At 43.4% G+C, this 17,022-nt stretch overlaps 1 protein-coding gene and 1 pseudogene across 1 annotated transcript; one reads left to right on the forward strand and one right to left on the reverse strand.

Moving 5' to 3' along the window:
* Positions 1–14,969, forward strand: part of LOC136469708 (putative laccase-9) — a 28,688-nt pseudogene extending 13,719 nt beyond the window's left edge.
* LOC136475424 (protein transport protein SEC31 homolog B-like) lies at positions 9,607–13,102 on the reverse strand. Its single transcript, XM_066472912.1, has 6 exons — positions 13,081–13,102; positions 11,591–11,807; positions 11,456–11,513; positions 11,238–11,360; positions 10,514–10,610; positions 9,607–10,415 (listed from the first exon to the last, which is right to left on the reverse strand). Exons 1-6 carry the CDS (start codon positions 13,100–13,102, stop codon positions 10,375–10,377), a joined length of 558 nt encoding a protein of 185 aa, XP_066329009.1. The 3' UTR covers positions 9,607–10,374.
* Positions 14,970–17,022: the final 2,053 nt, after the last annotated feature.

Consider the following 17,022-nt stretch of genomic DNA (forward strand, 5'->3'; position numbering starts at 1 on the left):
ATGATCAAGTGCAAGTGCTCCCTAACTCAGATGTGCAAATTGATACTAACCAAGAAAGTATAAGTGGCTCTCATGACAATGAACAAGATCAACAAGTGGCTAGTACATCATCTCAATCCAATGAGCAAGCAAGTGCAAGCAATCAAGTTCCAATACTCCAACCAACTCATATTGCAAGAGATCATCCATTAGACACTATAATTGGAGATATTTCTAGAGGTGTGCAAACTAGATCAAGATTAGCATCATTTAGTGAACACTTCTCATTTGTGTCATCCATTGAACCAAAGAACATAGATGAAGCATTGAAGGATGTCGATTGGGTGAATTCTATGCATGAAGAATTAAACAACTTCACTAGAAATCAAGTATGGGAACTAGTTGAGAGGCCTAATAGTCACAATGTGATTGGAACCAAATGGGTCTATAGAAACAAGCAAGATCAAGATGGGATAGAAGTGAGGAACAAAGCAAGATTGGTAGCACAAGGCTATACACAAGTTGAAGATCTTGACTTTGGAGAAACATATGCCCTGGTTGCTAGATTGGAAGCAATTAGAATCTTGCTAGCCTATGCTTGTGCCCATAACATCAAGCTCTATCAAATGGATGTCAAGAGTGCATTTCTCAATGCTACATCAATGAAGAATTTTATGTTGAGCAACCTCCTGGTTTTTAAGATGACAAGAAGTCCAACCATGTGTACAAGTTGAAGAAGGCATTGTATGGCTTAAAGCAAGCACCTAGAGCATGGTATGAGAGGTTGAGGAACTTTCCACTCTCAAAAGGGTTCATGATGGGCAAAGTTGACACCACTCTTTTCACCAAGAAGATTGGCAAGGACTTGTTTGTGTTGCAAATTTATGTTGATGACATCATATTTGGATCAACCAATCAAGACTTTTGTGAAGAGTTTGGGAAGATGATGGATAATGAGTTTGAGATGTCCATGATTAGAGAGTTGAGTTACTTCATTGGTCTTCAAATCAAACAATTAAAGAATGGTACATTTGTGAGTCAAGACAAGTACATCAAAGACATGCTCAAGAAGTTTGGCATGAATGAAGCAAAGGCCATAAGTACACCAATAGGAACAAATGGCAATTTGGATAATGATACAAGTGGCAACATGGTGGATCAAAAGTTGTATCGGTCTATGATTGGAAGCCTACTCTATATGACTGCATCAAGGCCGGATGTCATGTTTAGTGTGTGCATTTGTGCAAGATTTGAATCCTCACCAAGAGAAAGTTATTTAAAGGCTATTAAGAGAATATTGATGTACTTGAAGCATACATAAAATATTGGTTTGTGTATCTCAAAGGAGCAAAGTTTGAGCTAGTTGGTTACTCTAACTTGGATTATACGGGATGCAAGGTTGAAAGGAAGAGCACCTCGGGCACGTGTCAATTGTTGGGAAGATCACTTGTTTCATGGTCGTCAAAGAAGCAAAATAGTGTTGCATTATCAACCGCCGAAGCCGAATACATATCCGCTGGTAGTTGTTTTGCACAAATTCTTTGGATGAAGGCCACATCGAATGACTTTAGAATCAAGTTCAAGAAAGTGCCATTGCTATGTGACAATGAGAGTGCAATCAAGCTCACCACCAATCCGGTTCAACATGCAAGAATAAAGCACATTGATGTCCGCCACCATTTCATTAGAGATCATCAACAAAAAGGGGACATTTGCATTGAGAGTGTGAGCACCGAAGATTAACTTACTAATATATTCACCAAGCCAATGGATGAGAAGAGGTTTTACAAGCTAAGGAATGAGTTAAACATATTGTATTTCTCAAATATGTGTTGATGCACCCCCCACTCATATGACATGCCTCTCCTTCGAGCAATCTAAGGTAAAAGTTGATTGGCATGCATACATCCTTGCTAAGGACTTGTTTAGTGCATCTAGTCACTCCTCATGTCTTATAGGAGCATTCATGAAAATCAATTGAATTTGATGCTTGTATGGTACCACTATTGCTTCTATGTTTGAAATGATCTAGTGGTAGCATATAACATGTTTGTGGGCTTGTAAATCTAGTGTTTGATCTAGAAAATGAGCTATAAGTGTTTAACTCAACATGGTACAAGATAACCCTTGAAATGAGGTGTGAAGAAGCTTGTCCTTGGATCAAACCGAGTTAAATATCTTTGGCAAGTATTCTAGTTTGAACCAAATTTGAGAAAATGATCCTCACCCCATTGATTGACTTTGATAATCTTAACCTATCTAAAATTGAATCTTTGTGGTTATTGATGACGAAGGAGGAGAGAGACAAAGATATAAGTGATAGGGGGATAAGTAAGCACTAAGGGGGAGAGAACCTTGACATAGGGGGAGTAATATGAGAAAGTAAGGGGATCAACTCAAATTTGAGCACACAAGTAGGGGGAGCAAGCTCATAAACTTGACTGATGCATTTGAATGTGCATTTCATATGTTTGCTTGCATGCCACAAGTTTTAAATTAAAATTCCATGCTTGTGTGGTGTATGCTAGTTGTAGGTTTGATTGATGAAATAAAAAACTAGCATGCACAGGTTGAGTAACTATACTTGTGCTTATATTGTGAAAACTAGACCCTTACTTTTAAAGTTGATCTCAGTGGGTATTCTAGTTTTTGTATATGTCTAGTTACTAATGGTGCTAAGGATGGTACATTTGGTGCACTCCGATTGGTATCACGCTTCAAAGGTCCATCTCTTATACCTTAGAATCATTTGGTAGACATTACTCTTCCACAACTCAAATCCATGCATATGTGCAAGCTTCTATCAAAACTCTTAGCACATATGTTGGGGGAGCAAATACTACCATCGGGGGTTCATGAAACTTGTCCAAAATCCTTTACACATGGTAAAAATCCTTGGGCAAGCAATATAGATTCAAATTGGAATTTATTTCATATCTTTGTGAAGGTTGTCATCAATTACCAAAACGGGGGAGATTGAAAGCCCTAGTTTGGTTTTGGTTAATTGATGAAACCTATTTGGACTAATCCTTTCATCTAAGTGTGTGACTAGATAGGATAGTACAATCCAAGTGGCGGAGCAAGATGAAGTCCATGGTGATATTGATGGACATGTGATGATGGTGATCAAGCTCTAGGACTAGAAAAAGAAGAAAGAGAAAAATAAAAAGGGCTCAAGGCAAAGGTGACATCAATAGGGCCTTTTTGTTTTGGTGATCAAGACACTATGGAGAGTGTGATCACATTTAGGATAAATAGTTGTACTATTAAGAGGAGAGCTCTTATCAGACAACTCGATCATCTAGTGCCACTAGGTGTTGAAATACTTGCATTGCATTTAAGGCCTAGTGCACATTCGGTGAGAAAGTGATTAACCTTTGAAAAATGATTGAGAAAATGCTAACACACCTGCACATGATGGTGAAACACTAGGACTGTTAGCACATTTGTAAAGGTGGTGAAAAAGGTAAAAAAGGAAGCGTTGCCGGACATGGGGTGCTACCACTGGGCATCGCCACCCCCTGTTTGGTGCACCGCCACCGCTGTGGTGGTGACCGGCAGAGGAGGCTGAGGAGAGCTGGTGCTGGGGCTGGCACCGGAAGTGGCGGTGTGCACCGCCACAGGCGCGACGGTGCACCGCCACCGTGTCCGGTGGCACCGCCATTTTTCAACAGAGAGCGGGTGAACTAGAGATAGGCACCGCCGCTGGCACCGTCACCCCTGGGCGGTCCACCGCCCTAATTTTCTAGAGAAGATGGAAAACTAGGGGCTGGCTCGGGGTGGCACCACCACCCCCTATATGGTGTCGTCGCCGCCTGTTCGGTGCCCGCCTGACCAGTCAACTAGCCGTTGGATTCGACCATTGGGGGGCACCGCCGTCTGGTGCCCTCGCAGAAAGATGCTTCAAAGGGTAACAGCTCCATTTGCTTGCAGAGTTATAAATAGAAAGTGTGGCCGACCTTGGCCACTCTCTTGGCACTTCTAACAGCTACATACACACTTTGAGAGCTAAGCACACCACTCCACTCACTTGCACACTTGATTTTGTCATCTTGAGTGAAATTGGAGAGCCACTAGTGCATTGCTTAGTGTTCTAGCATCTTGTGGCACTAGTTGGACGATTTGGGCTGGTGGAGTTCTTGTTACTCGTGGTGTTTGCCGACACCAAGACGGACTGGTGATTGGTGGATCGTCGAGTGGAGGAAGGTGATTGTCTTCGGCACCGATCATTGTGATTGTGAGGGGTTTTGTGCCTTCCCCGGTGGAGCGCCAAAGATAACTCTAGTGGATTGCTCATGGCTTATGTGATCCTCATCTTGTGTTGGTTGTGCGACACTCAGTTGCTGGTTTGGCATGTGATGCCAATTAGTGCGTGAACCTCCGAGTAAATTGCCACAACGAGGACTAGTTTGCTGGCAAGCAAGTGAGCCTCGGTAAAAAATCTTGTGTCACCTTGTCTGAGGTTTTCTTGGTATTCATTGATTGATTGTGATTGATTGGCTCCATCATATTGTGATTGGCTCTATCCTCGACACGGTGGTATAATCATCACATCCCCTACCTTGCATTTATATTTCTAGTGTTGCTTCGCTCTTTAGTGTAATTAGTTTTAAGAGCAAGCTTGTGTCGGGTCTAGTGGTTAGTGTTACTCTTTAGTTAACCTTTGAAAACACACTAACTAAGTGTAGTGACTTAGTCTTTGAGTGCTTAGAGATTGTAGTCACTAGAATTATGGTACGTGGCTTGTATTTTTAGTAGGCTAGCGCAACACTCGCTTCGTTATTTAATTATCTAACATCTTTGCTAAGTGTTGTTGTAGAAATTTTTAATAGGCAATTCACCCCCTCTAGCCATGAGGACCTTTCAATGGGCTTGCCTATCACTGTCGGATTAATTATATATTGAAAAAAAGAAAGTTTTAACTGCAAAGTTATAGATCTCATCGTGTACTATAACTTTATGTTGATAGTGTCTCCATCAAACATTGCCAACCATCTCAAATATGATCCGATAACTTATATTTAATATTTGGACAAATAAACCATATCAAATTTAAAAGTTGTGAACTAAAAAGTTTTAGATCTTTTTAAACTTTATAATTTTGGAATAAAGTTTGTCTTGATCTAATTTCATACGGAAAAAAATATATTTTTTGTGTAAAACAGCAAATCACTACCGGTTGTAGCCATAAATTGACAAGAATAGATAGGTTTCACTGCCGATCAGTGGTGGACAAACCGACTGTGAATCTACCTACAGCCTGTTCGCTTGTTGGTTTCAGCCAGCCCAAACCAGCCAGCCAATAGTGTTTTTCTCTCACAACAAACCAGCACCAGCCAGCCCAAACCAGCCCAGAAACCAATCAGCGAACAGGCCGCTAGTTGGTAGCCAAAGGTTTGAAAATGGAAAAGGTCGAATGACCACTTTGTTCGGCTACTGCCTATTGGTTCGTCCATCTTTGGTAATCCGTGCCACGTGCCAGCCATTCCATGCCCTGTATGCACCAGTTGAAAAGTCTGTGCGCACACGAATTTCCTTAGTTAAAGTAAAAAAAAACAGCGTACATAATCTTCTCTGGTCCCTAAAGGAAGTCATCGTGGACATCCAAAGAATCTTAAAAAACAACTTTTATGAAACTATATTTTGAGCTCAACCTAAAAAGAATGATTTGTAGTCGACAAAGTTTAAAATATTTGACTTAAGATCATCACAAATTTAGAGAACGCGGTGGGTGGGTGGGAGGGGGGTTGGGTTAGTAATAGTAATAGTAATAGTAATATATATATATATATATATATATATATATATATATATATATATATATATATATATATTACTATTACTTCTCTCTCTCCTAAAAAAACGTCAACGCCGGTATCTGGAAATTGGTCTGCTTTTGTCTTGTGTCAGCGCAGTTCAAATAGCTGTTTGTGAAACATCAATTCGGATGAATGGGACGAACGCTGGCCGCTCGATCAGATCTGGACCGGCAAGAGGACATTCTTGCTGTTGGTGTTAGTGTCTCATCAGACGTACAGTACTCACCGAAGAAACAGGCCGGATCAGCTTAAATACACGATGATGCGCCTTTGTGTTTTGTTTCTATTCTATCTAGTTCCCACATGCAAAAGTTTAATCCCCCATGCATTCTTGTAGTCCTATTTCTACCACACGTGTTGATGCGCGCGCGCGTGCGTGCTTTATTATACAGAGAGAATTTTTTATTTGACACCGGAAAAATAAATCGTTCCTTTTTTATGCTGAAATTTTTTTCGTTCCCTATTTGACACTCACTTCAACTTTCATCCCTAATTTGACACTACCGTCAAATCCGTTAGGGCGCAGGTTTTTTTTCCTCTCAAATTTGCTTCGTCGCTTTTTTTCTAGAGGCAAAAACGTCTTTTTAACAGTCAGTTAACACCATTAGCTAATGGATTTGACGGTAATGTCAAATTAGGGATGAAAGTTGAAGTGAGTGTCAAATAGGGAACGAAGAAAATTTCAGAGCCAAGAAAGGAACGACTCATTTTCCCAGTGTCAAAGGAATTCTCTCTATTATGGCCCCGTTCGCTGGTCTGAAACTTGGCTGAAAAATACTGTTCTGGTTGAATTATTGTGAGAGAAAAACACTGTTCTGGCTGAAAAAAGAAGCCAAACAAGCCGAATATGGAGTAAGCCGAACCGGGCCTATACACGGAGTACTAGGTACCACGGCTGGTTCGAAGTTGACGGGCCGATTGAAAATGCAAGGTGTGCCAAATTGATGATATATACATATTGGTAGTCAAAATGATCACCTCGACCTTCAATATATACATATTATTAGGTGTGCCAAATAATCTAAACTAGCTATTCCCTCCGTCCGTAAAAGAATACAATTCTCGTTTCTCGAAAAGGCAATTAATTTCAACTTTAACTAAAATTATATAAAAAAATTCTAACATTCCTGATACAAAATTAATATTATTAGATTATTTATAAAATATATTTTTATAATAAATTTATTTAAAGACATAAATATTAATACTATTTGCTATAAACTTAGTCAAACTTAAGCTACTTTGACCATTATAAATCCCATAATTATATATATATATATATATTTTTTTGGACGGAGGGAGTTCCACGTGGCTGGAAGGCCTCACAGCGGCGCAATTATCAGGGACGCGCTCTGACCCTAACTACTGCTACAGCACCCAAAAAGGGTAAACGAGCACGATTTCTGCATTCATTCGCTGTAAGCCGCCAGCATCTCTTGGAAGCTAGCTGCTGGAATGAAGTGGCCTCCTCGCTCCATGCATGCATGCATGCTGCCAGCCTACCATTCGTGGAAAAGTGAAAACTTGCATGGCGCGCGCGCGTTGAGTTCCTTGACCTTGACTCGTTCTAGCCTTATCATCATCGATCAGCTTCCAGCCTTCCAGGTCACTGCGATTTGTGCATGCTTGCTGGCTTAATTAATATAATTTAATTAAGCTAGCAACCTACTGCAAATGCCGATCGCCGTCGTGGCAGTTCCCGGTGAAGAAAAGATTCAAGCCTACTACTAGCTCGGACGTCGTCGTCGTCTTCTTCGTCGTCAGTCGTCACACGCTCTCGCGCCACCGCGGCGAGAGACAGTAGGTAGCTAGGCCATGCACGTGTACGTACGCCAATCAACTCACGCTAACGGATCGGAGGAGGGCGTTTAATTTCAGGGTACGCGGCTTCTGCACCCACACCGTACGTGCATGTGCATTGGTCGACGGCGCATGAAAATAACAACGCCACAACGTGGACGAGTTGCTAAGATCCTCGTCGTTGCATTGGCAGCTCTCTCGCTCTATAAATACTCGCGGTATCCGCTGCAGATGGGCATCGCAGCAACGCACGGAGAGCACGCATTGCAGTAGCTAGCTAGCCTTTGCGCAGGTGCATTGCATTGCATTCTCGCTCGCTGCTAAATACACGGTCCAATTTAATTTGCTCAAACTAACAGAGCACACACACATCATCATACATACACACACAAGATCAGAGAGCTATAGGCCGGTGAGCTAGCAGCTCTGCTGCATCATGCCCCTTGGGCAACGTCCGACGATGGGTGGTGTAGCTAAGATGCCGGCTGCAGCTAGCAGGGCTCTGGTTACTGCTAGGCGTGGTACTGTTAGCCTTTGGAGTTGCATCTAGCCCGGCCCAGGCCTCCAGGAATACTCACTACGACTTCGTTGTAAGTTGATCCATACATCTCATTTCAACTTATATTTACCAATTTGATTTGATTCAGAGATGCAGGCAGTAGCAGTTGTTTGAACAGTATGTACTCGATCCCTTCGTTGTAAGTTGCTTTGACTTTTTTTGTTACATCCATTTTGCTATGAATCTAGATGCATATAACAAAATGGATGAATAAAAAAAAGTCAAAGCGACTTATAATTTGGAACGGAAGGAGCAGGATTTGCATGCACGCTAGATTATTAAGAAGACGTCTGTAAAAAAAACTCGGCCTACGGTGGGCAGACAGCCCCCGCAACTTTGTGCTTAAGGAAGAAGACCTTCTCACGCAGGCCGAGAAAACCCCCGAACACCGTGTCCCGCCCTTACACAGGGGCCCGTTACCCTGTGAGTGGGCCGGTCCGTTGCCTGTGCTTTGAGAAAGTCGAGACAGACGAGGGGATTTTTTTGGTGGGTACCGGAAATTCTGCCCACAGCGGGGCTCGAACTCCGGTCGGCAGGCAGAGGCCTTAAGCCTCACCTCCTGGCCAGTCGAGCCGAATACAAACGACTATAATAAGATAATGTAACACGCCGGCGTACGTGCGTATGCTAAACTCTTTTGCAGACAAAGGAGACGAAGGTCACCCGGCTCTGCCACGAGCAGACCATCCTGGCCGTGAGCGGGCAGTTCCCTGGGCCGACCATCTACGCGCGCAAGGGCGATGCACTACTGGAGACAGCCTCTTTGCCGAGGGCCTGGCCCATTAACCCTCGGCAAAGGCTTTGCCGAGGGCGGCTCTCGGCAAAGAGCTCTCAGGGAATTTTGAGTCGGCGAAGAGGATCTTTGCCGAGGGCCCTTTATTGGGCACTCGGCAAAGTCTTTGCCGAGGACTGGACCGGCACTCGGCAAAGAAAAGCAGCCGTCACGGCGCCGGCACCTGGGACGGAGTCTTTGCCGAGGGCCGTCTCCGGGGGCCCTCGGCAAAGAATTATTCTTTTTTTTTTGAAAAATCTTTGCCGAGGGCCTCCAACCATAGCCCTCGGCAAAGAAATGTTGTAAAATTTTTCCAAAAAATCTTTGCCGAGGGCAATGGGACAGCCCTCGGCAAAGAATTATTCTTTTTTTTTTTGAAAAATCTTTGTCGAGGGCTTCCCCGCAGGCCCTCGGCAAAGAAAATTTATTTTTTTTAAAAAAGTCTTTGCCGAGGGCCTCCAACCATGACCCTCGACAAAGAAATGTTCTAGAATTTTTCCAATGAATCTTTGCCGAGGGTAATGGGACAGCCCTCGGTAAAGGACCCTTCTTTGCCGAGGGCATTGGTCATTGCCCTCGGCAAAGAGACAGAAATTTAAATTTTTGTTTGTTTTTTGCATTCCATCGACACAAGCATTTCATATATATTCATATATATATATATCAACCATCACATATATATATCACACAGAACCCATGTTTTCACAATATATCACAACCATAATTGTGAACCACAAATCACAATATATTAGTCACCTGGTACTCAACACACCACAAGTTGGGACACAGCTGTACACGCAGCTGTCTCACCTGGGGAAGATTTGAGACCCTCTCTAGGCCTTCACAATCTACGATTACAAGGACCTCTGAGAGGAAACCGAGGTTCTCCACCACATTAAGGCTGTTCACATCGCTTAATCGGAGCTCCTTCAAGCTGGTGGCCTGCTGTCCAACCTGCTGTGGGAGAGCTCTCAGCTTGGGGCAGCGGTCAAGCTCCAACTCCTTCAGTCGTGGCAGCAGCTGCATCCTTGGAGGCGGCGCTTCCTCCTTTTGATTTGCAGCAGCCTCATCCTCTCCCCCTTCCGTACCTGCTGTTGTTTCTTCTTGTTCTTCTTCAGCAACAAAGGACCACTCCTCCCAGTTGGGCATATCCCAGATGACCAATGTTTCAAGCTTGGGGAAAGCTACTGCCTCTGGAGTTCTGAGATTACCCACCACAGAGCCAACAAATTCGGGTCCAATCTTGGTGACTGCAGTGGCTTCCTGGATTCTCAGATATTTCAAGTTGGGGAGCTGACCGATTGGTGGAAGATGCATACATGATTTGCAATCTATGAGGTTCAAATATGTCAGTGAAGGAAAATGGGTAGCAGTACCTAGCCAGGTGGGAAACCTCCGGCCAAAGAAATTCTTAAAAAGGAGATCCTCCAGGTTGTGCCCTGGGATTAGCAAATCAGTGGTTTCTGATTCCTTAAATCCCAAACAACTGCAGGGAAACAAAATTAGTCAGACAGAATGATCAGAAGTCCAAGTGATGGTAACTGATAGCTAAACTTTTGCAGAATCAACCAAAATTTAATTTACCTGTCATCCCATTACTCGAAGTTGAGGCAACTATATGTTGGAACTTGGGATTCCAGGATAAACAAGAGATTTCAGCTTGCGCATGGGACCCAACACTCTGTTAAAATTATTATACTTTAAAAAATGATTACATGCTATAAAAGGTTGAACAGAAGAATGTAGCCAGAACATAGTGACATAACTGAAATATCCAAACACATCCTGCTTTACAACTATGTCACGTGCCCTAAACCTCAACTTTATTTTTTCATTAACAGCAACCCACATCGATCATATGAAAGAACAAGCATGGAAACGCGGTAAGATAACATAAAGGACTCTACAGGGGAAAAACTTGGTTTGCATTCAACGGACTAGTGTAGCACAGGCGCAAACATCCAGATCATAAAAGACGACTATAATCTTGCACAATCAGTCTAAAGTCCCTCAGTTTCATCCCTGCATCAAATAGTGTAGCCAGTTCTGCTCATACTGAATGAAAATTAAAAATGAGAATGCTACTACATATAACTCAAAACATCTCCGTCTGGAATGACAAAAATCATGCTAGGGTCACCGTAAGCACGCAAGATGGCATCATGTTTACCATGGAATAAAAAGCACCACTGAATCATTACAAGCCGTGAGTAGCAGAAACCATGCATCTCATGAATAACCATTAACCAATCGGGCAAATCCTTAATCCTCTTGTATGACAATAAGCTCTGTACAAAACTGCAAGTACCTTGAGTGGTGGGTACACAATTGGCTCAACAGGGTTCTTGAGATTCCAGATGCAAAGCTCCCCGTGCTCAGCCCCAGAAGCGAGCCTATTCGGCGTGAGCTCACTGAACTCCAGTCCACAAACCTGGCAGACCGAACACAAACGCAATCAGCACACGATGCCAACCCCGTCAGAACGCCAGGCGCGTAAAACTAACTAGCCAGCCCCGCGCGACTCACAGGCCCGGTGTGCTTCTCCAGACGCACGACCATGGCGTCCTCCGCTTTCCCCTCGGAGCTGAAACAGCGATGCAATTCAGTCAGAACGAGAGCAGATCTCAAGTGCGAAGCGGGGCGAGGGAGGCGGATTCGGACCTGATCATGCTCAGCGGGTTCCACACGGCGACGGAGCCATTGCTGAGGCCACCGGCGAGGAGTCCGAGCGCGAAGGAGTCGCCCTCGACGGCGCCCGGGCGCGACCAGGAGAGGCGGTTGAAGCGGCGGGGCGCGGGGCGGCGGCGGCAAGCAGCAGCGGCGTAATGGTGTTCTGTGGGCGGCGATTTTGGCCCGCTGCCCGATTTAGGGCTGGGCCCTTTGCCGAGGGCCCAGATCCAAGGGGCTCGATAAAGATTTTTTTATTATTTTTTTAAATATTCTTTGTCGAGGGTCATTGGTCAGGTCCTCGATAAAGATCCTCTTTGCCGAGGGTCAGGCTAGGCCCTCGGCAAAGATTTTTTTTTTTGGTTTTTTGAACCCAATTTTTTTTGTGCTATAATACATTATTTAAAACTCAATTTTAAAATTTAGGCCAAATTTGACTTTTTTTTATATATTTCCTTAATTTATTTCTTTTCGTTGATTTTTTTCGAATATTTCAAATTTGAACTGTAGGTGGATGTAATAATGCAATTTAGTGATTCAAAAAATATTATTCATGGTATTTGGTGTATGTTGAGTCTCTATCTACGAACTCGCATCAAATTTCGGGCATCTTCTTCATGTAACATGACGAGGAACTTGTCGGAAAAGTGTTTTTAAATTATATAAAATCCATACGAAGTCCGAAAATCACGAAACTTGTCGATGTGTCATGTTATCGCATGTGTAGGCTGTGGTAAAAAATTGAGAAGGTTTCAAGCAAGTTGTGACGTCGGATGCCTAAAACCCAGACATCTCCACATGAGATCGCATGACACCAAATTTGCTCGACATGTGACCACATGCGGAGATGTCTGGGTTTTAGGCATCCGACATCACAACTTGCTCGAAACCTTCTCAAATTTTTACCACAGCCGACACATGCGATAACATGACACCTCGACAAGTTTCGTGATTTTCGGACTTCGTATGGATTTTATATAATTTAAAAACACTTTTCTGACAAGTTCCTCGTCATGTTACGTGAAGAAGATGCCTGAAATTTGATGCGAGTTCGTGGATAGGGACTCAACATACACCAAATACCATGAATAACATTTTTCGAATCACTAAATTGCATTATTCCATCCACCTGCAGTTCAAATTTGAAATATTCGAAAAAAAATCAACGAAAAGAAATAAATTAGGGAAATATATCAAAAAAAAGTCAAATTTGGCCCAAATTTTAAAATCGAGTTTTAAATAATGTATTATAGCACCACAAAAAAACTGGGTTCAAAAAACCAAAAAAAAATCTTTGCCGAGGGCCTGGCCAATGGCCCTCGGTAAAGAATAATTAAAAAAATAAAAAAATCTTTGCCGAGGGCCTAGCCTGGCCCTCGGCAAAGGGGGTCTTTGCCGAGGGCCTGGCCAATGGCCCTCGGCAAAGAATATTTAAAAAAAATCTTTGCCGAGTGCCTGACGGCGGGCACTCGGCAAAGACTGACGCCAGTGGCCGCCGTGACCCATCCGGCCATATTTGTTGAGGGCCAATTTACCGAGGGCTAGGCTCTCGACAAATATTTATTTTGCCGAGGGCCATTTCTTTGCCGAGGGCCTAGATTTGCTGAGGGCTCCTGGGGCTGGCCCTCGGCAAAGACCCCCTTTGCCGAGTGCCCGAGATCTAGCCATCGGCAAACCCAGAAGCCCTCGGCAAAGAGGCCGTCTCTAGTTGTGATGTCATCGTCGTCAACGTGTACAACCAGGGCAACAAGAACATCACCCTCCACTGGCATGGCATGGCGTGGACCACCCCGCGGAACCCATGGTCCGACGGCCCGGAGTACATCACGCAGTGCCCCATCCAGCCCAGCGCTAATTTCACCTACCGCATCAACTTCATCGACGAGGAGGGCACGCTGTGGTGGCACGCGCACAGCGACTTCGACCGCGCCACCGTGCATGGCGTCATCGTCATCCACCCCAAGCGCGGCTCCGCCTACCCCTACCCTAGGCCACACAGGGAGGTGCCCATCATCCTCGGCGAGTGGTGGAACGCAGACGTGGAGCAAGTTCTCATGGAGGCCCAGCGGACCGGTGGTGACGTCAACATCTCTGACGCCAACACCATCAACGGCCAGCCTGGCGACTTCGCCCCGTGCTCTAAGAATGACACCTTCAGGATGCTCGTGGAGCATGGCAAGACGTACCTGCTCCGGATAATCAACGCGGGGCTCACCAACGACATGTTCTTCAGCTATCGCCGGGCACCACCTCACGGTGGTTGGCACCGACGGCCATTACCTCAAGCCGTTCACCATCGACCACATCATGATCTCCTCCGGATAGACCATGAATGTGCTCCTTGAGGCCAACCACACCACCAAAGGCTCAGGCGACAACAACCGCTACTACATGGCCACGAGGCCGTTCTTCACCAACAAAGGACCCCTAGTCAACGCTAAAAACACCACGGCCATTCTAGAGTACGCGGACACGCCAGCACCACCCTCTGCGGGGCCACCAGACTCCCCTGACCTGCCGGCCATCAACAACACCGCCGCGGCAACGACGTATACGGCGTAGCTCTGGTCTCTGGTCACCAAGGAGCACCCGATCAATGTGCCAATGGAGGTCGACGAGCACATGCTCGTGACGATCTCCGTCAACATGCTCCCATGCGGGCCTAACAAGACATGCGCCCCTCGCGGCGAGCCTGAACAACGTCAGCTTTGTGCCGCCGACCGTCGACATCCTCGACGCCTACTACGACTCCATCAGCGGCGTGTACGAGCCGGACTTCCCCGACAGGCCACCCTTCTTCAACTTCACCGCCCCAACCCGTCCAAGGAGCTCCAGCTCACAAAGCGGGGCGCCAAGGTGAAGGTGGTGGAGTACGGCACCGTGGTGGAGGTGGTGTTCCAGGACACGGCCATCCTCGGTGTCGAGAGCCACCCCATGCACCTGCATGGCTTCAGCTTCTACGTGGTGGGCCAAGGGTTTGGTAACTTTGACAAGAACAAGGACCCAATCACGTACAACATGGTCGACCCGCCGTACTAGAACACCGTCTCTGTGCCCGCAGGCGGCTGGGCAGCAATGCGCTTCCGTGCGGCAAATCCTGGTGAGTATTTTGCTATATATAAATCCGGGCAACAATGAACTACAGTGCTACACTATATAGTACATATATGTTGTTACATGAAAATTTTTCTTATGTTGTGCTGTTTTTCCTTGTTTACTATTAGGTGTGTGGTTTATGCACTGTCACTTTGATCGTCACACGGTGTGGGGCATGGACACTATGTTTATTGTGAAAAATGGCAAGACCTCAAAGTCTCAAATGATGCCACGTCCTCCTAACATGCCAAGTGCTAATAAGGAAACAAGGGCATGAGCCATGACTGCGGTTCGCACGCAAGACAATCGAGCAAAATAACTAATCTTCCTAGATTGGTAGTTGATTTATACCATGTTTGGCTAGTCTATTTGTGGCTTGTTTTAACTTATTCTCTCTCACAGAACACTATTGAATTATTCAGAACCATCCAAAAACCACTGTTGAGGGCACCAGCCGAACACACTGTTAATTATTTGCTGCACATATTTTAAGTAGAGTGGGTTCTTCAAATATTTTTTTATTTAGTATATATCGTTTATGTTTTTTTCCTTTTTCATTTGGTGGAAGAGAAACATATATTTGTTTTATTCATTATTTGTACATGTTGATTTACTCCTAGTTCATTCTTCAAGTGTCACTACGCTAGATCTTAACATCACTGTCGGTTCAAAAAACCCCCTTCACTGCCGGATTTTAAATCAGCAGTGGTATACCGACAGTGATGTGGAATTGACACCACTGTCGGTTCTTATAAACCAACAGTGATGTGAACCGGCAGTGATGTAATTTCTAGGAAAGCCAAAAAATTCATTGGCAGTGATGTAGTTTCTACAAAAGCCAAAAAATTCATTGGAAAAATAGAGAATTTTTTTAATATCGGGAGAGGCCCCACTGGACAACCACACGGTCGCGCGTCGCAAGTCACAAGTCAAGCGATTTTTTACCCAAAAATCGTGTGCTTCGCGGCCACCGGCGCTCGAACCCCTGTCGTCCTGCTTCACGTCTTCGGCCCCTAACCACTCCACCTGATTGTGTTCAAATGAGATTTTCGTCCTACGCATTTTATGTCCATCTAATTTTGAAATGAGTATTTGGGACCCTAAACGAATTCAAATGAAAAAGTTGCCAACTACAAAGTTTTATAACTGTTCGAGATCTACAACTTTCATTTTGGAAGTTTCTCCATCCAAAGTCGTTTACAAAATTTAAATTTCAAATTTGAGAAATTCAAACGTAGTTTTTCATGACAAGATGATTCCAAATCAAAAAATTATCAACTACAAAGTTTCATAACCTTTTGAGATCTACAAATTTCGTTTTTGCTGTTTATCCATCCCACGTCGTTTAAAAAATTCAAAAGGTTGACAACTACAAAGTTTCATAACTTTTTGGGATGTACAACTTTTATTTTGGTAGTTTCTCCATCCGAGGTCGTTTATAAAATTTAAATTTCAAATTTTAGAAATTCAAACGTAATTTTCCTTGACAAGATAATTTCAAATAAAAAAGTTGTTAACTACAGAGTTTCATAACTTTTCGAGATCTACAACTTCTATTTTGGTCATTTGATCATATATTCATCCGACGTAGAAGTAGTAACATTGTTCACAAATGTTACATATCCCTCTTATTGTTTATGAAACTATAAGAGAGATATGTAAATTTTATGAAGAATGTTATTACCACTTTATCGGATCAAGAAATGACGAAAATAAAAGTTGTAGATATTGATAAGTTCTACAACTTCTATGTTTATGATTTTTTCAGCTGAAATCATTTAGTATTCCAAAATAACGTTTGAAGTTGCCATTTTTTGAAATTCAAATTCAAATAGATAAAACACAGTCACATGAAAAGATGGATAAAATAATAGTGGTAAGAACACAATAAATTGATAGAGCATGATTTTAGAAAAATTTTAAAAAAAAATCATCAAATTTGAAGTTAGTACGAGGGAGAAAGACTAGTTACAAGTTTTAGCCAGAGATTAAAAAGAGAAATCAGAGTTCTTCAATAATTTCAAATTTTAATTTTAAATAGTATTTTCAAGTAGTAAATGATCTCAAATGAAAAAGTTTTCAACTACAAAGTTGCATAACTTTTCGAGATCTACGACTTTTGTTTTGGGCGTTTCTCCATCTGAGACCGTTTGGAAAATTCAAATTTTAAATTTTAGAAATCAAACGTAATTTTCATTAGATAGATTATTTCAAATGAAAATATTTGGACATCCAACCGATCTCAAATTAAAAAAGTTTGAACTACAAAGTTGTAGATCTCGTTGAGTACTACAACTTTGATATAAAGTTCGTCTTCATCAAACATCATA

Source organism: Miscanthus floridulus, chromosome 8 (assembly GCF_019320115.1).
Source record: "Miscanthus floridulus cultivar M001 chromosome 8, ASM1932011v1, whole genome shotgun sequence".
Lineage (NCBI taxonomy): Eukaryota > Viridiplantae > Streptophyta > Magnoliopsida > Poales > Poaceae > Miscanthus > Miscanthus floridulus.

Coding starts and splice junctions, on each gene's coding strand:
- LOC136475424 (XM_066472912.1), bottom strand. CDS start 13,102: ATGGGTCACGGCGGCCACTGGC. Junction 11,514..11,590: donor AACCCGCTGAGCATGATCAG/GTCCGAATCCGC, acceptor TCGCTGTTTCAG/CTCCGAGGGGAAAGCGGAGG. Junction 10,611..11,237: donor TTGTGTACCCACCACTCAAG/GTACTTGCAGTT, acceptor TAATTTTAACAG/AGTGTTGGGTCCCATGCGCA.